The 22,941-nt window shown below is 43.2% G+C and overlaps 1 protein-coding gene and 1 long non-coding RNA gene across 2 annotated transcripts in view; one reads left to right on the top strand and one right to left on the bottom strand.

The window, feature by feature from the left end:
- Positions 1-22,941, bottom strand: part of MAML3 (mastermind like transcriptional coactivator 3) — a 460,653-nt gene that overhangs the window by 170,412 nt on the left and 267,300 nt on the right. The window contains exon 2 of the mRNA XM_055550335.1: positions 11,099-12,628. Within this exon, the coding sequence (XP_055406310.1) occupies positions 11,099-12,628 (1,530 nt within the window). The remainder of the gene's footprint in view (positions 1-11,098; positions 12,629-22,941) is intronic.
- On the top strand, positions 11,812-18,879 carry LOC129630055 (uncharacterized). The gene is made up of 4 exons (XR_008703486.1): positions 11,812-11,913; positions 13,772-13,952; positions 18,551-18,610; positions 18,720-18,879. It is a non-coding gene; the product is annotated as an uncharacterized LOC129630055 (long non-coding RNA).

Raw genomic sequence — 22,941 nt, 5'->3', positions numbered from 1 at the left:
TACCTTAGCAAACAAGAAATACAAGCCAGCAGAATAAGATAAATAATAACAACTGTTTGAGTTGCTTTGTATACAAATAAGTTTTGATGTTTAGATATATATATATAACAAGTCTGTCATCTTTCAGAAACTATTATACCACCTAATATTTAACTTAATGGTCATAAATATATGATTCATTTCCCTTTCCTCTTATCATAAATTCACTCACCAAGTTCTATTATTCCTCCCTCTAAATGCACTGTTTTTCCTTAAAATTTAAATGCCACATCCTGATGGAGATTCTTACTGTCTCCTACTTCAAAGAGTAGAAAGTACCCTAGCTGTTATCCCATGCATTTCACCTCACTATTCTCTAACAGCCTGGCCATCATCTGTATCATCTCTTAAGGAAAAATTCCTTACCTGCCCCAGAATGTCTTTCCACCCACCCTCTACCCATCTGACTCCTAACTCAAGCTTACCTCCCCCTTGGAGGCTTCTCCTTTCTACTCCTTGCACTCCTGACCCTTGCCCTCTCTCTGCCTGTAAGCCTTAATGAAGAACCTAGTAAGATGGCACTTAACCAATGAAAACATATGCAAAAAATAGAAACAAACTCAGATTTAGGGGTCACCGGCGGCTCACTGATAAAGAACCTGCCCGCCAACGCAGGAGATGTGTGTTCGATCCCTGGGTCAGGATGATCCCCTGGAGGAGGAAATGGCAACCCACTTCAGTATTTTTGCCTGGAGAATCCCACGGACAGGGGAACCTGGCAGGCTAGAGTCCATGGGGTCTCAAAGAAAGAGTCCGACACGACTTAGCAACTACACAGATTGACTTGCATCATAAGCCTTCTCATCTCCCCAACCAGACTACATACTGCCAGACACTGTAGGTGACTTTATTTTGGTATCTCTTCTTCGTCTAAATTTGGAATTCTAAGAATTTCAGAAGTGAATACACTTGGGGAGAGTATGCCTGGTCAGGTTTCACAATTTTATATACTTGTGATAGACCTTCAGGCTAGTAGGCTCCTGTCAGCGTAAAAATAAAGCCAGATCTACTCTCTTACATGTGAATGCAGAGAACATCACTGGGCTGGGGCTTGCTGCTGCTGTTGCTGTTAAGTCGCTTCAGTCGTGTCCGACTCTGTGCCACCCCATAGACGGCAGCCCACCAGGCTCCACCGTCCCTGGGATTCTCCAGGCAAGAATACTGGAGTGGGTTGCCATTTCCTTCTCCAAGGCATGAAAGTGAAAAGGGAAAGTGAAGTCACTCAGTCGTGTCTGACTCTTAGCGACCCCATGGACTGCAGCCCACCAGGCTCCTCCGTCCATGGGATTTTCCAGGCAAGAGTACTGGAGTGGGGTGCCACTGCCTTCTCCAGGGCTGGGGCTTAGGAGTCAGTGAATGGCCTTGCAAGGAAGGAGATCTATGACTCTAGTGTTATGCCGTGGTTGTCATATCTGACTCTTTGCGACACTGTGGACATCAGCTTGCCAGGCTCCTCTGTCCATGGGGTTCTCCATGCAAGAATACTGGAGTGGGTTGCCATTTCCTTCTCCAGAGGACCTTCCCAACCCAGGGATTGAACCTGTGTCTCTTACATCTCCTGCATTAGCAGGCAGGTTCTTTACCACCAGCGCCACCTGGGAAGCTGTGACTCTGGAAGTAGAATGAAATTGAGCATCTGGCTAAGTCAACACCTCTCTCAGAGCCCTGGAACATCTGGGAAAGGTGCTTGGATGCTGTTCTTGATGTAACGGTGTCAAAACACAGAACCCCAAACTGCGGTCCTACTGACATGCCTGCCAGCAGTCTTGCCCTGAGGAGGATGTCTCCAAAGAGGTCCTCAGTAAGCCTTGTGTCTCCCCTAATCTGCATACTTTCCATGTCATGGTAGTCTCTCTTCCCACAGATCTTGAAAAATGCTACTTGACACACAAGGCAGGGGCCTCGGTATGCCTATTAATAAAACAGAGGACTGGATAACCAGCCCTCTCTCTGGGAAACAAGGGGAAATTCCACTCTTCACCATGGTTGGGGGGCGGCATGGAGAATGAACTGTTTTGTCTTATTAAGAGAATCAATAGGAGCAGTTCCATAATTTAAAAAAACATAGCCAGGATCGACAAGATTTCATCGCTTAAAAAAACTCTCTTATCCTATAACTAACGAGAACGTGTTGCATAGCACAAGGCACTCTGTTCGGTGCTCTGTGGTGACCTAAATGGGAAAGAAATCCAAAAAGGAGGGGATATAAGTATACGAATAGCTGATTCACTTTGCTATCCTGCAGAAAATAATACAGTAAAGCAACTGTACTCCAGAAAAAAGAAATGTTTTAAAAACTTGCTATATCCTAAAAAAGAAATCTGGTAAGCAGAGTAGCCTAATTTTTCCATCTTACTTTAAATGATACAAGTCTGAGACCTTGAAGAACTTATAGTTTCACAGATAATAATTTAAGCATATGCAAATATTGAGCAATGAAATAAACACAGGTTGCTTTAATTGCAGTTCAGAGTTATCTTATGCACCACTTCTCCATTAGAAAATGGTGGTGGATTGCTTTAAAATGCACCCTTCCAAGCCTCATCCCAGACCTACTGATTCCGAGTCCTTAGCAGTGGAATCTGATTCCCTATATCTTGAACAATTTCCCTAGATGATCCTCGGGAGCCCCCCTACCCCGCCCGAAGTTTCACAACGACTTTTTGATGGGGTGTAAGCTCTCTCAGTAAACAAGAATATTCTCATTCCACAAAACCTTTACAGAGTATTCTCATAGGGGGCTAATTAAAACCTCTTTCTTCCACAATACTATTAGAAAATGAATTCCTTTCCTAAAACTTCTCTTTTTCAGCTGTTTACTCTTAGCCTCATATTTCTAAGACTCTGACAGAATATCAATCAGGATTTTCAAAATATGCCAGTATGTGGATGGAAATGGCCTATCATACCCATCAGTTGGAACGTTCCATTTACTGTACGGAGTTTGGTAGTGCTTCTGCCCGTAGGTTTCCCCTCCGCTGGGAGGCCCTGCATTCAATCTGTGATGAGGGTTCTGTCAATATTGTACCTTGCACCTGACTTGCCAGATTCTATTGGCTTAGTCAGGGTCATGGAACTTAAATTGTTTTTCTAGTCCTTGAAGCCAGTCGATACTTTCGAGATCCTAAAAGCTACCCAACGGTTATAATCACCAGCTCTTATTCTAAAATAGCATGATGATCATGTGACTCTTCCCTGTCCTTCTGAACGTATGTATTTGACATGTAAATTTCACGTCAAGAGCGTACTTTAGCATTGCTGAAACCAGCACCGTTAAAGTCCAATATGTTAGAAGTAATAATGTGAAATACGTTGTAACACATACATTTCAACATTGGACAATATTCAATATTTAGAAAGTCACCGAGCAAGCCTCTGGTAAATGGACCATCCTCATTCATCTTGGATTTCTCCAACTCCCTGGCATAGGTGACAATAAAGGAATAAAAATGATGTAAGCATCCAAAAACAAAAGAGCATGGGAGATGGAAATAGCCATCAAGGGTGTCAACGAAATTTTGGAAGCTGAAAATCAGATGGCTGAGTGGTGATAACTGAGTTCTTTAGAGAAAGCTAACCCTTACTCTTGGTAGCTGCTGCTGCTGCTGCTGGTAGAGGAAGCCGAAAATCAACAAGATGGGTCAGGGTAAGGGATATTGTAAAGTCTCAGGTAGCAGAAGCACTTCTGAATGCCAGAGCGCACACAAAAGGAACATGGGCTACATTTGTGTTTTGTGAAGCGGTGGACCAGCTACATAACTCCAGAAGAAGGAGTCTGGAGAGGTGAAGCCACAAGACTCTGGAATCCTACGTCCCAGTTCTGGCTGAGAGTGAACTGAGAAGCCGTACAAAACTGGGAGATAAATTGAAAGCCTACAGAAAAGTTAGTGAAATACGCTTTGCCCACCACCACCACCTGCCGATTCCCTTCCTCTGCTTAGTTCCAGAAAGCCAGCCTCGAGATTCACAACTCTCTGTGATGAGGTTGAGAGAGTCTTTTCTGACTGGCCACTGCGGTAAAAATCTGCAGACACTGACCCAGTGACGCGGCTGGGTTTCTAGCTCAATCCCTCTACAGTGAAGCCCCACATTTGACAAGCCCTGTCGAAGTGCACAGAGCAATGAATGAGCTTTATTGTGCCTCACTCTTTAAATAAACAAAGAGAAAAGCTTCTAACATGAAAGAAAGAAAAATAAAATGAGCATATGGAAAAAGGGTGCTTAGGAGAAACAAAGGCAAAGCAGGGAGTACAAGGAAAATTAATTTTTAAATGAGAATTAATATCCTTAGGTTGAAAGGGATAAGTCAGAGAACAAAGAAGAGCTTATGAAAATTTAAAACGGATTCTTTACCAGCTGAGCCACCAGGGAAGCCCAAGAATATTGGAGTGGTAGCCTATCCCTTCTCCAGGGGATCTTCCCGACCCAGGATTGAACTGGTGTCTCCTACATTGCAGGTGGATTCTTTACCAACTGAGCTATCGGGGAAGCACAAAATGTGATAAATAAAATAAAATGGTTAATTTTAGAGTTGGAATGTAAAGTTAAGAAAATCCCACAGAACACATTTTGTGAAAGGGCAAAGATATGGAAAACTGAAAACATAAAAAAATTAGAGAACAATCAGGAGGTCTGCTACATGATGAATAAAAGTTCCAGAAAGTTAGAAAGAAAGAGAGAAAAGAGAAGGAAGAAACGATCAAAGAAATCATATAAGAACATATCTTAAAGACACATTTCCAAAAAAAGAAAAAGGTCACAGTACCAGACATAGTGGATGAAAAAATAGCTACATTAAGGCATATTGTCATGAAATTTCAGGGATAAAGTAAGATTTGAAAAGTTCTCAAAGTGAAAAAACAGATTATACACATAGAGTGGGAAATCCAAATGTCACTGGACTTCTCACCAGTATGAAAGCCACAGGACCATGAAAAAATGCCTTTTCAGTTCTGATGGAATATGTTTTCTTCACTATAATTCTACATCTGGCAAACTCTGAATCAAATGTGAGGATAAAGACATTCTCAAAAATCATACTGGATGATTGGGGCTGGTGCACTGGGACGACCCAGAGGGATGGAATGGGGAGGGAGGAGGGAGGAGGGTTCAGGATGGGGAACACATGTATACCTGTGGTGGATTCATTTTGATATTTGGCAAAACTAATACAATTATGTAAAGTTTAACAATAAAATAAAATTAAAAAAAATCATTTTCATAAAAACAATCTCCCTGAATTGGGAGATAGGATTTGACGTATATACATTACATGCATAAAATAGGTAACTAATGAGAACTATAGGACTCTACTCAGTGCTCTGTGGTGACCTAAGTGGGAAGGAAATCTTGAAAAGAGGGGATCTATGCATACGTATAACTGAGTCACTTTGCTGTACAGCAGAAACTAATACAACATTGTAAAGCAAGTGTACTCCAATAAAAATTAATAAAAATTATCATCAGAGCTACATTGAACAATGAAATAAATCACTGCTTCTCACCTGTAATGAGCTTTAAGAGAACAATAAGACTAAAAATGAATAAAGAATTTTTGAAATAAAAACCAATGTCCTATACACCCTTTCTTAAGCATGGAGAACGTGCTCTACCAATGTGCAGGGCTAAGCCAAGAAAGAAGAGGAGGGATCAAGAAAACAGCGCAGCACAGGAGGGGAGGAAATAGTTCAAGAATGATAGTGAAGGGTGAAGGCCAGCTGCATGACTTCAGTTAAGCAGCCGGCCAAGAAACGTGTAGGACAGAAAACTGGAATGAAAGTCTGTAAGTCTTCAGGAGAGACACTGAAGAAGAGAAAGAAACAGAGGGAGACAGAGAGAAGGAGAAAGAGATTGAGAGAGAGTGGGAAGTAGGAGGTGGGAGGAGGAGGAGGGAAGGAGAGAAAGAGGGAGAGAGAGAAAAAAAATGAAAGAAAATAATAAGATCAGTTGAAGTGCTTGATCCTATTAAAAGTTTTACAGGGTCAGAAAGGTTGAGGACACATTGAAAGTAGAAGCAAAGACAAAAAAAAAAAAAAAAAGTGTTCGTTGCTCAGTCGTGTCTGACTCTTTGTGACCACATGGGCTATATAGCCCACCAGGCTCCTCCGTCCCTGGAATTCTCCAGACAAGGATACTGGAGTGAGCTGCCATTTCCTTATCCAGCTGATATTCCAGACCCAGGGATCAAACCTCTGTCTCCTGCATTGCAGGCAGACTCTTTATCATCTGAGCCACCAGAGAAGCCCAGGGAGCAGAAATAACACCAATTAAAAACAGAGACAGTTATAAATGCCAGGGAAAACAAAAAGTTACATAAGAAAGGAAATATAACCATAGCATACTGCATCGCTAAACTCTGAGACACTATGCAAAAATCAGTCATGTAAATATGGAATAGTTTCAAAGTCATAATTTGTGATCTATCTAGTTCTACTGAGAGTATGGGAAGAGAAAAAGAGAGACAGTGTGAGGCGGAGGTTGTTTGTGAGGAGGTTGTGCAACTGAATTAAATCCTTGTATTGAGTCGAATAACTGAAATGCTAAGGAACAGCAGTTTATGGAGATAAATAAGAGAAAATAACTGAATGAGTTGAAGCAACCACCTTTGGGAAGCAGAATAGAATGGAGGGGTAATACAAGGGACTGCTCTTTCTTATCCTAAGCCTTAGAGTATGCTTGACTTTCTGAACTAGGTCATGTATCATTTGGAAAAAATCAACAATATATATATATATATTTACAGAAACTAAACAAAGGGGCACCAAGTTTTTGAAGTTAAGAAAAAATGTGTCTTCAAAGAGACTTCCATGATGTCTGTGAATATCAGAGCTCTGTTCCTTGTGTGCAGATTTGATGGCTACAAGCTTATAATATTAATAATATACCTCACAAGAGGCCCAATAGATTTCAGTAAAATCACATTGAAAAGGGAAAACATTCTGTAAAATATACGCATATATGGACTCATTAGGATAGACACAGCCACGCACAGAAAACACACATATGAAGAATACTGTAGCCAAGTGCTTATGATGCATCTAGTCCTATAATTGCAACGAGTAAAAATTAACATCCCATTTTGGAAATTATTCACTTTCCGCTCTTCCCTGTAAGAATTATTCTGGGGCTCTGGCTATCGCTGTCCCCCTCCTAGACCAGCCAAGTAGCCACTGGCTTTTGCTTTTACTTCGGCCATAGCTGCTCTGTTGTTTTTCTGCTTGTCACACACAGAGACAGAGTTTGCTGTCTTAGCAATCTTGTTGTTGTTCCATAGGTTCAAGATAACCACCTCCTAGCCAAGGATTCTTTTTTGACTTGCCTTTCCAGGTCTTCTGTTGGATCTCAATAACAGCTCTGTGTTATTTGTGCTAACACTCTCCCTGTTGGAGCCGATCATCAACTGCAAATATATTTTTGGCCTAAACATTGATCACTGCCATCAAATGACTTATGAAACATCCCTATATTTAAGGCATAGTGTTAGGTGCTATGCAAAAACTAGCAAAAAAAAAAAAAAGAGAGCATGATGAGAGATCCTGTCCTTGAAAAACAAGATCAGGAAAAGATAATTAGACATGACCAAAGTGTTATTCCATCACAGAAACGCATATTTTAAAAATTAGAAAGCAAAACAGAAGTTTTGTTGAAGAGAAGTTTGGAAAAGGAGAAAAAGGAAGGGAGAGATGATCAAAGAAATAATGCAAGAGCACAAGCTGGAGAAGAGTTGAAGGATTATACTAGTGGAAATGTTATTAATACTCTCATTGTCACTGTTTTAGCTGATGAATTAAGATTTTAAGAAGTGAAAGGCGATGTGAGAAGAGAAAGGAAAAGAGAGTGAAGGGTGGGGAGAAGGGTTCTGAACTACCTCTATAAGCAGGGATTCACAACTCATATATATAAACAAATAGAAAGTAATGATATCACCTCAGTTCTACTGGCAAATTGGATAAGGATTCTTTGAATAAGTAAAGTGTAAACTTCTAAAATATAGAATATTTCTTCCCTTAAAAAAGTTTTTTTTTCCCTAATGATAGAATATATACATACATATATGCATGTATGATGGAACATTTTAAAAAACCGAGTAAAGTATAAAGAGGAAAACAATAAGTGCTCATAATTTTACCAATCAGAAATATCATTCTTAATGTTTTAGTTATTCAGTATTTTTCTATACATATTAAAAAACACAATTTGGATTGTGACATACAAACTGTAATCTCATCTGCTTATTTCACTTTTACTATGAGCATTCCCAGGTGATCAATCGATTATTCATTAGTAGCACGATTTTCAGGTATATTATTTATTTTTCCAAAATGCTTATTATGGTCCTAATTTTCTCAATCCCAAGTAACACCAAGAGCATAACCTTTGTATACAAATCGTTGCTCAATTTTTGTATTGCAAGGAATAATATGAAAATTCTGAGAACTGGAGCTATCAGGTAAACCATATTCAAAATTTTGGAATAAATTATTTTTTGTTTTTCTCAATTTTTGGGTCCCTCCTTCTTGAAACCTTCAGGAACAAAGTGGATTTCTATTTGTTCCTAGGAGAAATGGCATTTGTTGCTAATGTCCCAAATAAGTAAACATCTGTACAAGAAAATTATCTCAAAATATATGTTCTAGTGTTATTGGCTTTGGTGCTCAAGTTATTCATTAAAACTAAGTGTTCATTGCGGTCCTTGTGGCCAACAAAGAATAAAATGAATTTTCACTAGCAACAGCAGAAAACAAATTTGAACTACACCTATGTATAACTATACTTTATATCTTACCTGTAATTCATGCTCATATTTGTGCTGAGTACTCGCATAGAGTGTAATTAACTACTCTGAGAGCTGTGTCAATACTTCTCCACAATCAGATAAAAGCACCAAATAAATGGTATGTTTGCAGAAAGATATTCCCATGTTTATATATGTATGTTGAAGCTTGTTTCAGTGGTGAGTTAATATTTCATTAAAAAGCATGATTTTGCTTGATGGTTCTTTATGAGGTTAAGAAATGATTATTTTAATGAGGAAGATTCTGTCCATCCTAAAAGTACCTCATCAGATGGAAGGAGGAGAGGAAAACCCATAGATTTAATCCAGAAAACCATCACTTTTGTTTCTTCATCACTTGACAGAGTCCTTTCTAAACATGACCTCTGTGGTCCAAGGCTTCAGTTACTCACAGCTAGGCAAGCATAAGGACCTGAAATAGCATCTTTAAGATTCATGTTCCAGCAAAGACAGGAGCTTCATCCCAAGCTAGCAAATTTCAAAAGACATTCAGTGAGGGTGGGGAGGGAGGTTGGCTCATATTGTACCCACACGTGTGCAGAGCTGGAATTAATCACTTTTGGTCTGGCTTGGAGGAAGGAGGGGAAAAAAAGCAACAACAGTGGAGGGAGAAGCACAATTTGTATTTGTCATCAGCAGTGGATGACCATGCTGACAGCCTGCCATCTCATAAACCTCTGAACTACAGCAAACACCTCTGTGTATCACCTATATTTCTGCACGCTTCAGAACTTAACACTGAAATGTATCAAATGCTGCATTTTCCAATAGTATAGTTTTAATGAAACCAGGATAAAACAAAAAAGTTCCCATTTCAATGATGTTTTTCTACCAGCCACTGATGGCAGTTTATGTCAACCAAGCTATATTTTTATTTCTCCAGACAGAATTTCTTTAGAGCTGGTTTGCATGTGCAGACAAGAAACTACTGTGGGGCTTTGGGTTGGAAGTGCTGTGAAGGACAAGCATCAAGCCACAGAGCTCAGGCCTGTCTCTGCAGGCCAGCACCACCCTCAGCCCTGCAGTCTCCATCAAGCTTGGGGAGGTGGGGTGGGGGTGGGGTGGGACATACCAGGAGAGGCATATACAAACAGCACCCAGTGATGCAAGATCTGCCCACCTTAATTCCCGGTGTTTCTAAAGCATCCCACTGTGGATGCATATCCAAATGCTAGTTAAGACCTGTTTGCACACGAGGGCCCCTAAAGCAAAGACTTTTCTGCAAAATCCCCAACTGCCATCAAATGTGGGCGTCCAGAGAGGACCAGAGAACAGAACTGTGCCACCACAATTCACATCAACTGGCAATAAAATGATGGCTTATGAAGTCACCCGTGTAGGGGTAAGGTCAGTAGGATGGTGCTTTTTCCCACTTCTTCTCCCCTTTGAGGCAGATAAAGTGTTAAATTAAAGGAGTGTTGGCTGCTGGCCACATTGATCAGGGTGAGGAGAGAGTTGATGCTTGTCAATGAGTATTCATTCACTCCCCAGTGGTTGGCACTCACTCTTACCATGGATCCCTACACCTGATAACCATGATACCATGAAGAAAGACAGCAGGAAAGAGGAGACTTGGACACAGCACTAAGAGACAGTCATCATCAAATTCTCCTGAATTATAGCTGATGAATCGGAGATGGTTTTAGTACACTCTCAAGTCACAAGGTGGAAACAGCTGCTCAGTGCATGTGTATAGCAACAAGTATTGACACGCTGCATGGTCCTACAAAAATCTATCCTCCACTTCACTTTGAAAACACAGAAAATGCTCCCACCTTTGACTATCCAGAATCCAAATTTCCATAATTCATAATACAGGGAAGACAGGCTGAGCATGTTCGGGACCTCCTAAGACAGCTGTAGAGATCCCGAAAGGCTCCGACCTTCCCGCCTCCCCAGTCTTGGACCACACATGACCTGGGAGAGAAGCTACAGGAGAAGCAACATGCTGTGTCACGTGACCTCTACAGCCTCCCATCGAGTGAGCATCTTACGCCACTTTTGGTTTCTTATCTGCCGTCCAGAATAAAAGAAGTTCGATCCCCAAGCATTCAAACACAGGAAAGTATACTCTGCCACCTTGTCCCATGTCTTAGAAAGAAGAGAAAAAAAACTCTCAACAAACCTAGTAATAACACAAGGATGTGTAGGAAGGATGTCTGAAGGTAATTAACCCCCTTATGGCAGAAGCAAGCAGAGCATCGCATGTCGACGGTCTGAAACGCACCCCGAGAGCATCTCCAAGTGTCTCACTTTCACACTTACCTGACCGTGGGATGGTAGCGCCGGGTAAGCCATGGGCTGACTCATCACTCCTTTCTGCTTGATGAGGAGCACGCGTTTCTGGTCCTCACTCAGGTGTGCCCTGGGGGCCTGGAGCTGAGGTGGGGGCTGCTGCGGGGGCTGCGGCTGCGGGGGCTGCTGCTGGATGTAGGGCGTGAGGGGGGTTTTGTTGGGATTGGCCATCGGGGGCGTCATCCTCTGACTCAAGTCGGCATTAAAGTGGGTCAGAGGCTTAGTGTTGCCATAAGTCAGAATATTGTGCTGTTTGTTTAAGGAGTTTGTACCCATGTTATTTGGCTGCTGATTGATCATATTCAGGTGATTCTGAGGGAGGTAGTTATTCATTGTCGTCTTCTGCAGGTTGTTGGCCATGGGAGGCACTATAGGATTTTGGTTGTTAAAGGCTTGGGGGTACATCATGGGGCTATTTGGTTTTTCTGCCGTGAAAGCTGCTCCGTAGGGACTGGATGGAGGCCCTAAGGGAGACCAACTGGAAGTCTGATTTGAGTGCTGCTGCTGCTGCTGCTTCTGCTGCATGAGTTTGGCCCTTTGCTGCTGCTGCGCGGCCATCTGCTTGAGCTGCTCGGCGGGGGACAGGTCAGAGCCAGGCATGGCCCCAGGGCCCGAGCCCCCAGCAGCCACCTGCACGGCTGCAGGATTAAGGAGATAACCATTTCCGGGCCGAGACGGAGCCTGGCCTGGCGTGTGAGAAGGGTTCGGAGTTTGAGGGGACTGGACCGCACAGTTCGCTGGGGAACTGGCAGGGTTGGGCGCCACGGGAGTGGTGGCCACAGAAGGTAAGTTGGTGGCCGCGGAGACGGTGGAGAAGGGAGGACCGGAAGAAGAAGGCCTGGCCTGGGGGGAGCCCAGAGAGACATGAGCGAAAGGAGAGTGAGACGGGTCGCTCTTCACGCTGGCGCTCTCCTGGGATAGTGGGGTCTCTGTGGCCGGTTGCGAGAATTCCGGCTCCTTCTTCTCTTCAAAGTCTTCATTGAACAGGTCCTGTATGTCATCTTCAGGAACGGTGTTGGCCAGTTCATCTATTAACTCCTGCCACTCCTGATCGTTCAGGTTAATGTCCGAGAACAGCTTGTTCTGATTGGAAAGAGAGGTTTCTGATGTGTCTATGCAAGTAGGGTCGTCGAGAGGTTCTTGTTTGAGGTCTTTGCTCTGCAAGATGGTGAAGCTGTCCTCCAGGTCACTGCAACCATTCACAGGAAGTTTAAGTTCTGGGAGTCTCCCATTCTTACTCAGGTCTTCCAGAAGCCCAGGAGTGTGAGTCCCGCTATTCTGCAAGGGCAAAGAAGGCTTCAGGTCAAGTTGGTGAAGTGGAGAAGCTGAAGGCAGTGGTATGCTGTTGGGTAAATTGTTGATGGCTTCCATCCCCGTGGGAATGTCCTTTCGTATCCGCTTGCTAGTTGGAGAAAAGCTTCCATCGCAAGCGCCATTCTGCTGGTCTCCATTAAGTGGTGATCGGGCTCCTTCCAACTTCCTTTTCACAGTCTCTTGGAGCTGCAAAAGAAACAGGAAAGAGAATGACTAAATCTCCAAGTCACAGTTGACTCTTCAAGCATGGCAGTATGCATCGCTATGAATGAATTGTTAAATTATTTAGAACATATCAGAAAGATGTTATATATCTAATTTCAAAACTGCCCAGCCTTCGATTCAAATTCTTTGCAAAGAGCTTTTATCCAAAAGCAGAGTCCACAGGACTAAGAGATAGTAAGCAAACTAAAGATTGAAGGGTGGAACAAAAGAAAAGAAACAGTTAAGGCAATCAACGCTTGTCTCACTGGGAAGAATCATCTAGGAGTATTTTTCAAATGAATGCTACATGGGAGTCTAAGGCCAAAATGTGCCATACTCAAGAAAGGTGTTGATACCTATCTTAAATTCTTGTCACAGCTTAACTGAGGACATCAAGGAATTAACAATACTACAAAGCACACTGAAAATCCTTGAAGAATGTGGCATTTAACACATTTACTGAATAGCACAGAAATGAAGATTAATGGTTAATATAACCCAAAACTTCTTTTTGGTTCTTATTGTACTTGACTTCCCAGCATCTCATGACATAGTAGCCTGCTCTGTTCTAAAAGCAGGCATGCAAGGGTCCCCTGATATCACACTTTCCTGGATTTCCTTCTTTCTTTCCCTTGTTCTCTTTTGTATTCTTTGGTTCTCCTAAATGATGGCATTCTTCGTTGTTTGGTCTTAAGCTTACTTTGGCTTCCAGGGCACTGTACCTGTTGTTATCTTCTCTTGGAAAACACTCCTCCCCCTCTCTCGCCCCTTCCCTGGTAATAGCTACTCATCTTCCTGGTTGGATCTTAGATTTCACTTCCTCCAGGAAATCTCTCACATCCCCTCCCTACCCCAACTACAACAAGCACCTCTTTCCACCCACCTGTACTGGGATGGAAATTTTGGAATAAGTTTTTCCAAGCAACCTCTCCTTCCCCATCATAGGTTTTACTATACACTGGGACAGTTGCTTAAGTGTCTGTTTAGCAAGCTCCAAGAAGGTCAGGGCTATGGCTGACTTGCTTACTATGCATTTGTGGGGCTGCAGATAGTGTTCAGTTCAGGTTCACAGCAGTGGTTAACAGGTGACAGCAAAGATGAATGATTCTATTGCCTAATTCACAGGTGCTGAAGGAGGTGAGTTTGGATCAGAGCGGGAGGCAACCCCACTGACATGAAGGAATGCTTGACTTTGAACTTCTACATTCCTGGTAATGGGATATCTAACCCTGGAGAGTGCTGTGTTTGTTTAACTGGACTTATCTGCAAAGTCCAGTTAAGAAAAGTCTTGCTAACTGTGGATTTAGTAAGTATAAACCTAATTCACCTGTCTGTCCCTTTCCTTTCTGCAAGGGCCAGTTCATAGGGCTCTAGGGAAGGAGGCTGACACAGAGGAGGTCGTGGGGAAACATGTGCTGGATGATGACAAAAGGAAGACTAGGTTGGGTTAGAAGGAGGCTCTAGTAACTTTGCAGAGTTGAAGGCACAAGGCAGAGAGACCTGGGGAGGGAGTGGGAAGCAGAGCAGCCCCGATCTGGGCCCTCTCCAACTCTTGGCAGAGCATCCCAGGATCAAGGCAAGAGAGGGACAGTCTTCCCTCTGGCCCCACATACACACAGGGAGGCACACGTGTAATAAAACCAACCTGGAGGTGACATGAGGGGTTCTAAGAAGTGCCACTTTATTGCTATCATCTCATAAGTAGAGAATTCCATTTTAAAAGGAAACAGAAGAGGTCTTTAAGTAAAAATCCAGTCTAACCTTTGCTCCTACACTTTCCTTTTTGAATCACAACACCAAATATTCTGTAGTTGCTTGGTAGACACTCCTGAATTGCTTGAAATCAGGCCATAACTAAGACACACTGGAATTTGACTTCAAAGAAGCTACTGGCTTCATCTGTCATACAAGGCAGAAACTTTGAGAGAACGAAGCTATTTATTGAACAAACCGGGAAACTGTGGTTCTGATCTTAGGAATGGCAGACACTTGAATGTAGCTCCAACACACAGTGGCAAGGTCAGAAATGACAGGTGCAGAATCTAAAGTAAAACTTGGGGCCTCGGGACTTCTTGAAGGGATGTTAACCTTAAAAAAGTAAGCACTTGTCTTAAAGATGAGGGCTTCCCAGGTAGCTCAGTAGTAAAGGAGCTGTCTGCCAATGGAGGAGAGCAGGTTCAATCCCTGGGTTGGAAGATAACTTGGAGAAAGAAATGGTAACCCACTCCAGTATTCTTGCTTGGAAAATCCCATGGACAGAGGAGCCGGTGGGATAACAGTTCATGGGGTCACAAGGACTTGGACACAACTTAGTGACTGAACAACGATAGCAACTTAAAAATGAACCTGACTTTGTATTTAAAGGTACAGATCCAGGATTCTGTTCTAGGCCATGAAATGGACAGGGCAAGATGGAGAAATGAAGACAAATGCTTTATTTACTCCTCTGGGAACAGTGGTGACCGAGACCATGGAGACAGACAAGTCTGGCTGGGAACCCCAAGGCTCACCTCTTACCAGCAGAGCAGGCCTGGCGGGGGGTGGAGGCGGGGGTGGTGGGTGAGGCAGAACATGGCAAAAACATAGAAACAGCCTTGTTGGCCTTGGAATCAGAATGCCTGGCTTCAACCCCAAGAACCGCCTCTAGGAGTTATTATGTATACATGTTATCTGGTACTCAATAAATATTAGCTATGATTGTTGCCCTCTGAGCATCCCTGGTGGCTCAGATGGTAAAGAATCTGCCTGCAATGCAGGAGACTGGGTTCTATCCCTGGGTTGGGAAGATCCCCTGGAAGAGGGCATGGCAACCCACTCCAGGAGTCTTGCCTGGAAAATCCCCGTGGACAGAGAAGCCTGGCAAGCTACAGTCCGTGGGGTCACAAATATTAGGACACAACCGAGCGACTAAGCACACACAAGATACCCTCCACTGGAAAATGAGTTAGAGGGACTTCCTGGTGGTCCAGTGGTTAAGAATCCACCCACCAACGCAGGGAGCACAGGTGTGATCCCTGGCCTGGGAAGATCCCACATGCCGAGAGGCAACTAAGTCCATGAACCACAACTACTGAGCCCGTGCTCCGGAGCTTGCAAGTCACAACGAGAGAAGCCACGGCAATGAGAAGCCTGCGCGCTGCAAGGAAGAGCAGACTCCACGCACCGCAACTAGAGAAAGCCTGTGCGCGGCAGTGAAGACCCAGTGCAGCCATAAATAAATAATTAAAAAAAAAACCAAAACAGAGAGTTACATGAAGGTAGGGATTTTTCTGCTTTTTTCCACTACTGGACCCCCAGGGGCTCACAGTACATACTCAGTAAATACATGTCAGATGAATGAATCCTGGAAAACTTAAACTCTCCTAAACTTTGGTTTCTTCATCTGCAAAATGGGTCAATAATATCTAGATCATACAGTTAGTGTGAGGATGAACTTAAATGAAGTAAAATGGAAAGCACTTAGTTTCATGCCTGGTATCCTGTAAGCACCCACTAAGCCTTAGCTATTATTATCTTAAAAATGTGATTAAAAAGTTTTTTAAAAAATGCAGTGATACCCACTGAAACAATTGTAACTTAGATTAGTTTCTGAATCTCTAAATACATGTAGGTACAATGATATATTTTTGTTCTCTAGCTTGCAATAGCCTAATGTTTTCCAAGCATCCTGTATAACTTTTTAAATATAAACAACAAAAATCAAATTTGCAATTCAAGCCTGAGTCCAAGTGCTAATGCATTCATGTCCTAGATTGTAGAACAGCGCTGCATGGTTGGGGCTCAAATCAAATACATTTCCAGGATGTGACCCGAATGAAGCCACTGAGTATTTCCTTTTCCTTGAGGGCCTAGAGTTCCCCACTGCTGGCCCCTTTAAGCCAAATCTTGACATATATTTCCTGTACCAGAATTGGGAATGGAAGAAAGATATTATAGAAGAAACATGTTACAGTTTTTCTTTTGTTGTTGTTCAGTCACTCAGTTGTGTCTGACTCTTTGTGACCCCATGGACTGCAGACGCCAGGCTTCCCTGTCCTTCACTATCTCCTGGAACTTGCTCAAACGCATGTCCATTGACTTGGTGATGCTATCTAACCATCGGTCCTCTACTGCCCCCTTCTCCTTTTATCTTCAGTCTTTCCCAGTATCAGGGTTTTAGTTGTGTCCAGAACAGCAGAGCCATCTAAGCATCCCTCCTGTGTCCCATCTTTGCTAGACAGCAAGGTGGTCTGAGAGTCTGACTCCCTCCTTATGTCCCTCTTGGGGGATGGAAGGAGAGTGGGCAGGAGGAGACAGGACCTGTAGGCTGAGGAACTCGCAAGCAGCAACTCTCATGCTCACAACTGTCTACACATGGAAATGTACTGGGGACTCCCCACGCCCCAAGGACTCAGGTCAGGGTCTCCTCCCTAATAACCTATCTCAGGAAATCCCTAGGGAAACCATGGAAACAGTGAGAGCCTTTATTTTCTTGGGTTCCAAAATCACTGCAGATGGTGACTGCAGCCATGAAATTAAAAGATGCTTGCTTCTTGGAAGAAAAGCTACGATCAACCTAGACAGCATATTATAAAGCAGAGACATTACTTTGCCGACAAAGATCCGTCTAGTCAAAGCTATGGTTTTTCCAGTAGTCATGTATGGATATGAGAGTTGGACCATGAGAAAGCTGAGCGCTGAAGAATTGATGCTTTTGAACTGTGGTGTTGGAGAAGGCTCTTGAGAGTCCCCTGGACTTCAAGGAGATCAAACCAGTCCATCCTAAAGGAAATATTCATTGAAAGGACTGATGCCTAAGCTGAAGTTCCAATACTTTGGCCACCTGATGTAAAGAAGCGACTCATTGGAAAAGACCCCGATACTGGGAAAGACTGAAGGTAGGAGGAGAAGGGGATGACAGAGGATGAGATGGTTGGATGGCATCACTGACTCAATGGACATGAGTTTGAGCAAGTTCCAGGAGTTGGTGATGGACAGGGAAGCCTGGCGTGCTTCAGTCCATGGGGTTGCAAAGAGTTGGACATGACTGAGTGACTGAACTAAACTGAACAGGAAGTCCCTGGCCCTTCTGCTTCCCAAAGATGGAAGCCTCTTAGTATGATTTGTGCCCTCCTGGAAGAATCACAGGAACTCTTCGCCGAGTGTCGGCTTCCTTGTTCCGCTGTTCTTGCTTATTACACGTGCACGTTTTCTCCCATTTAGGGACACTGCGGGGCCCGGAGCTGAAGTCACCCACTGCCTGTGACAGTGGGGGTCTGTCTTGCGTGTCAGTTACTCTGAAGGAAACAAATCCTCCTCCACAGTGGGTTCAGCATAGGTCTCTCGCCTACAGTGTGGCCTGATGGCTGTGTTTCTGTGAAACTCTGTGTGTGTGTGTGTGTGTGTGTGTGTGATAGAGAGAGTTGAAACAGGGAGAGACAGAATGGTTTGGGATCAGTGGTATGACATCCAAACCAGTAGTAATAAGAACAGCGAAGCCTTTGGGGTTATAAAGCACTTTTATGCAGGATCATATATTATCCACATAGCAAACCTCTGGGGAAGGTCATGCGTGTGCTGGTCTGATGGGTCTACAGGAGGTGAAATGGAGAGGGCGGATGATACTCAGAACAAGGAGGAACATGGCTGAGATGACTGGACCTCTGCTGACATTTCCAGCAGATTCTAAACGGTCCATGAGAAAGATATTCTTTCTTCCTGTAGACTTTTAGCAGTGCCAGGATGCTTAAACAAAGCAAAACAAAACCAAACTCAACTCTTATGGACTGTCTCTGACTTTGCATGAAATTGGGGAGGATCTGGGAGCCTGGAATAAAAATGATGATCCTGCTATTAAGATGATGAAGATTTTAAGATGGACGATATTGGGGGTAACCATCAGATTCCTGTCTCCTTCTCCTACAGAGTCTAAAAGGCGGGAAGGATTCACTTGAACCACCTTACAGAGGAGGAGATTTAGGCATGGTGAGGTTAGCACTGTGTCCCAGAGCCTGGGGTGGGGGGCAAGGTGGGGCACTCAACCTGGATTCAAATTCAGACTCAGGTGACTGCATAAGCACTTCCCCTCCCGCAGGTGGTGAAGCACAGCCACGCCTTCATCAGTGACCCTGGGATCCAATGCTAACATGATGAAGCGTTTTCAGACATTTTCAGGACTCATCCTTATTCCACCTTCTCCCCACCACCTAAAGCCAACTGCACCTCAAGTACATCTGTTCTTATCACTGGCGATTTGTATCTTAATAAAAGATTTTTATCTCATCTTCCACTCCCATCGCCACTCCCATAGTTCAGATCATTAACACTGCTCTCATTTCGGCAGCAGCTCCTGACTAGACTCTCTGCTCCGGTCTTACCTCTTCTGCACTGATTCTCTCTGTTGTCTCTCTGTTGGGGCTGTGATTTTTCCTTATAAAACGTGAACCCATTCTTCACTTGCAGCTCCTTTGGAGCTGTCTGCTGTCATCAGCATCATCTAAGCCTCACACAACGGCCCTCCACAACTTGATCTTTACCTCTGCTCACCTCTCCAGTCTCAGATATCACCTTGACCCTTCTTCCCCTCCACTGGCCCTCCAACTCCAAGCAAATCTAAACCTTCAGCTCAACTTAATTATTTCCATTCTCAGGACGCATGGTGTTTGTTCTCTGTCTCTGAGTCTTTGCATATGTTATACTCTCAGCCAGCTTCTTCACCTGACCGATTCCGTTTGTCCATCACCATACAGGTTAGGTTCTATACAGTCTCTCATGACAGCTCGTCTGCACATGTCCTGATCTTGGAGACCCTTGATGTGCTTCCACAGCACCTAATACACATCATACTGTAACAGCTTGCCTTTTCCTTCATAAGACTGTAGGAATGAATTAAAACTAGAAAGATTTCTCAAATAACCACGCTCAGTTTGTGTAACTGATCCCTAAAGCAGGCACTTGAAAATGTTGGCCTGCATGATGTTTCAATGACAAGTAAGTAAATGTATTTTTTGGGGCTCCAAAATCACTGCAGATGGTGACTGCAGCCATGAAATTAAAAGACGCTTACTCCTTGGAAGCAAAGTTATGACCAACCTAGAGAGCATATTCAAAAGCAGAGACATTACTTTGCCAACAAAGGTCCGTCTAGTCAAGGCTATGGTTTTTCCTGTGGTCATGTATGGAAGTGAGAGTTGGACTGTGAAGAAAGCTGAGCGCCGAAGAATTGATGCTTTTGAACTGTGGTGTTGGAGAAGACTCTTGAGAGTCCCTTGGACTGCAAGGAGATCCAACCAGTCCATCCTAAAGGAGATCAGTCGTGGGTGTTCTTTGGAAGGAATGATGCTAAAGCTGAAACTCCAGTACTTTGGCCACCTCATGCGAAGAGTTGACTCATTGGAAAAGACTGATGCTGGGAGGGATTGGGGGCAGGAGGAAAAGGGGACGACAGAGGATGAGATGGCTGGATGGCATCACTGACTTGATGGTCATGAGTTTGGTGAACTCCAGGAGTTGGCGATCGACAGGGAGGCCTGGTGTGCTGCGATTCATGAGGTCACAAAGAGTCAGACATGACTGAGTGACTGAACTGAAGTAAATGTATGATTTATTTTGGTTATTTTAAAAGTCTGGAAATGGCCCACAGACTGTCCCTTCCTTAAGATGTTGGAGAACTCTATGGGTCCAGGAAACCTATGTTGAAAACAACTTGAGAGCATATGAACAGCATCATGGTGAGGAAAAGTGAATTTGAAACCCAGAGACTTTACATAACATTACCAGGTTCATAGGTTTTGACATGTTTGTGAACTCAAAATGCTGGATATTTTCATAGTTGAAAATTTTAAATTTCCTTACACAGGTTTTGAGTGGTTTTCACCCACCAACGTGCTCTTTCCAACCAAAAGTGTGGGTGAACTTCCTTCACCAAATAGTAGAGATATAAGCATACAAGAATTAAAGGTGAATTGCAGGTGCTATAAGTAATTTAGAGGCTCCAAGAGAATATTCTGGTTATTGTAATCTGCTCCGGTCAAACCAGAAGATGACTCACAGAATCAGTTTTCATATGGTTATTTTCTTCTCATTCTATCAGTATATAATAAGCTATGAACACATGGATAAATCTGACTTGCTTATTTAATATATTGATGAATGACCCAGAATATTCATGTGTTAGATATATTAATTAGTAGAATACAGATAGAGTAGAAAACATTTCCAGAACTGTCTTCTAGATTCAAGTATCCTTAGAAAGGATCTTTTGAGGTTTATTTAGAGGATCAGTTTTCTAGATCAGTGACTTTACAGTGACTTGGGAAGCTATTAAAAATGCAGGTTTCTTGGTCCCACGTCCTCAGTTTGATTTTATCCCCCAAGGTGGGGCCCAGATTGGGACACAGGCTGGTGCCACAGGCATCTAAAGAAACGTAATAAAAACTCCGATTTCTCTGAGTTCGTCCAACATTCCCAGTTTTTAGAAATTCCTATCTAGACTAACAATTCTGTCAGAGTCCTGAAATTCTGAAGTTGTCCGTTTGAGTAAAAATGTATACGCACACAAAGCTAATGAATATCAGTATCAGATGTTCCTGGGAATCCCCTGGTATCCTGTGGTTAGGACTCAGTGCTCTCACTGCTGTGGGCCTGGGTTTGGTCCCTGGTCAGGGAACAAAGATCCCACAAGAAACAGAGTGGCAGGAAAAAAAAAAAAAAAAAAAAAAAAACCAAAAAAAAACAATAAACAAAAAAACCCCAGTAAAATATCATATGTTCCTGAGTTGACTGGAGATGCTCTGGGATAGCTCATACACAAGATCAAGAAACAAAGCTCTAGATGGAGATATTTCCAAGCGCAGGGGAGCTTGAGTCCTGTAGGAGCTTGCTGAATTTCTACAAGACTTTACATGAAAATGTTTATTTTTTATATTTGAGGTTTCTCTGAGTAGGATAATATCCTAGATCATTTTCTCCCTCCATATTATACATACTTACCTTCATTTTCATTCCTCACGAACTGAGGGTGTGTTGTATGCCTGATGGGTGGGTTCATCCCCAGAACAAAGACCACGTCAGAAAGCGAATGTATGTCAGATGTATGTTGAGAAAAGTCAAATATGTTTGTTTTAAGGGAATCTACGTGAAGAGTCGACATGTCCAGATAGCATCACCAACTCAGTGGACATGAACTTGAGCAAACTCCAGGAGACAGTGCAGGATGGGGAAGCAGGGCGTGCTGCAGTCTCTGTGGCTGCAAAGAGTCGGACGTGACTTAGCGACTGAACAGCAACAACTTGAAGGGTAGAGCAACCCACATGAAAAAGATAAATCTTATCAAAACGTCTGAAATCTGCTTTGTCAGCTTTTACACTCCTAACATTATTTTAGAGAGAAAACAACTTTATTACCTAACAAAATTCATATGAGTTTAAATACAGACACACAGAAAATTTGCTTGAGAGCCAAGAGTTTAAAACCTCTACCTGTGACCATTCCAGGATACAGCTTCTTTGGACCTAATCAAGAGGAAATTTGGGCCTTTGGAGGGGATGTCAGTTAAAAACCTGACATCTCCTCTGGTCCCAGTCCAGTTGTTGGGAATCAGCGCTTTCAATGTCTTAGCCCAGGGTTCAATCCCTGGTCTAGGAACTAAGATCCCACAAGGGCAGCACAGCCAAAAAAGAAGAGAAAAAAAAATCTGTGTTCTGAAATGCTCTGGGAAGAAATGGATCACCTTAAAAGTAGCCTCGCCCTCCCAGAAAGCATCTGAAACCTCAACTACATAGGCCCAAGGGGATGCTGGGGCATTGCTGAGCCCCCAGCCCAAAGGAAGAGGACCAGGCAGAACATTCTGGGAGACTTTGAGTTTAGCTTTAGAAATGACCATGATCTTTTACCTTTTTGCTATTATATATTGTATTGCTCAGTCACTCAGTCATATCCGATTCTTTGTAACCCCATGCACGGTAGCCCACCAGGCTCCTCTGTCCCTGGAATTCTCCAGGCAGGAATACTGTGTGGGCAGCCATTTCCTTCTCCAGGGGATCTAGGTGACCCAGGGATCGAACTCGCATCTCCTGCGTCGGCAGGTGGATTCTTTATCACTAGTGCCATCTGGGAAGCAAACTCTATTCCCAAGTCATCTTAGATATGTACACACAAGAGCGGTGGTGCCTCTTTTCAGTTTGGAATGTGGATGCCCACCCAATTCCAGCTGCAAGCTGCTAAATTAAGACATTCTTTAAAAGCATTTTAAATCTTTTGTGTGTGGCTGAATTTTTAGGTACCCTTTTATCCTTCAGGTATGCCTAACCTGCACC

Source organism: Bubalus kerabau, chromosome 16, assembly GCF_029407905.1.
Source record: "Bubalus kerabau isolate K-KA32 ecotype Philippines breed swamp buffalo chromosome 16, PCC_UOA_SB_1v2, whole genome shotgun sequence".
Lineage (NCBI taxonomy): Eukaryota > Metazoa > Chordata > Mammalia > Artiodactyla > Bovidae > Bubalus > Bubalus kerabau.
Note: the sequence above shows the minus strand (reverse complement) of the source record. Positions and strands in the feature narration are given on the sequence as shown.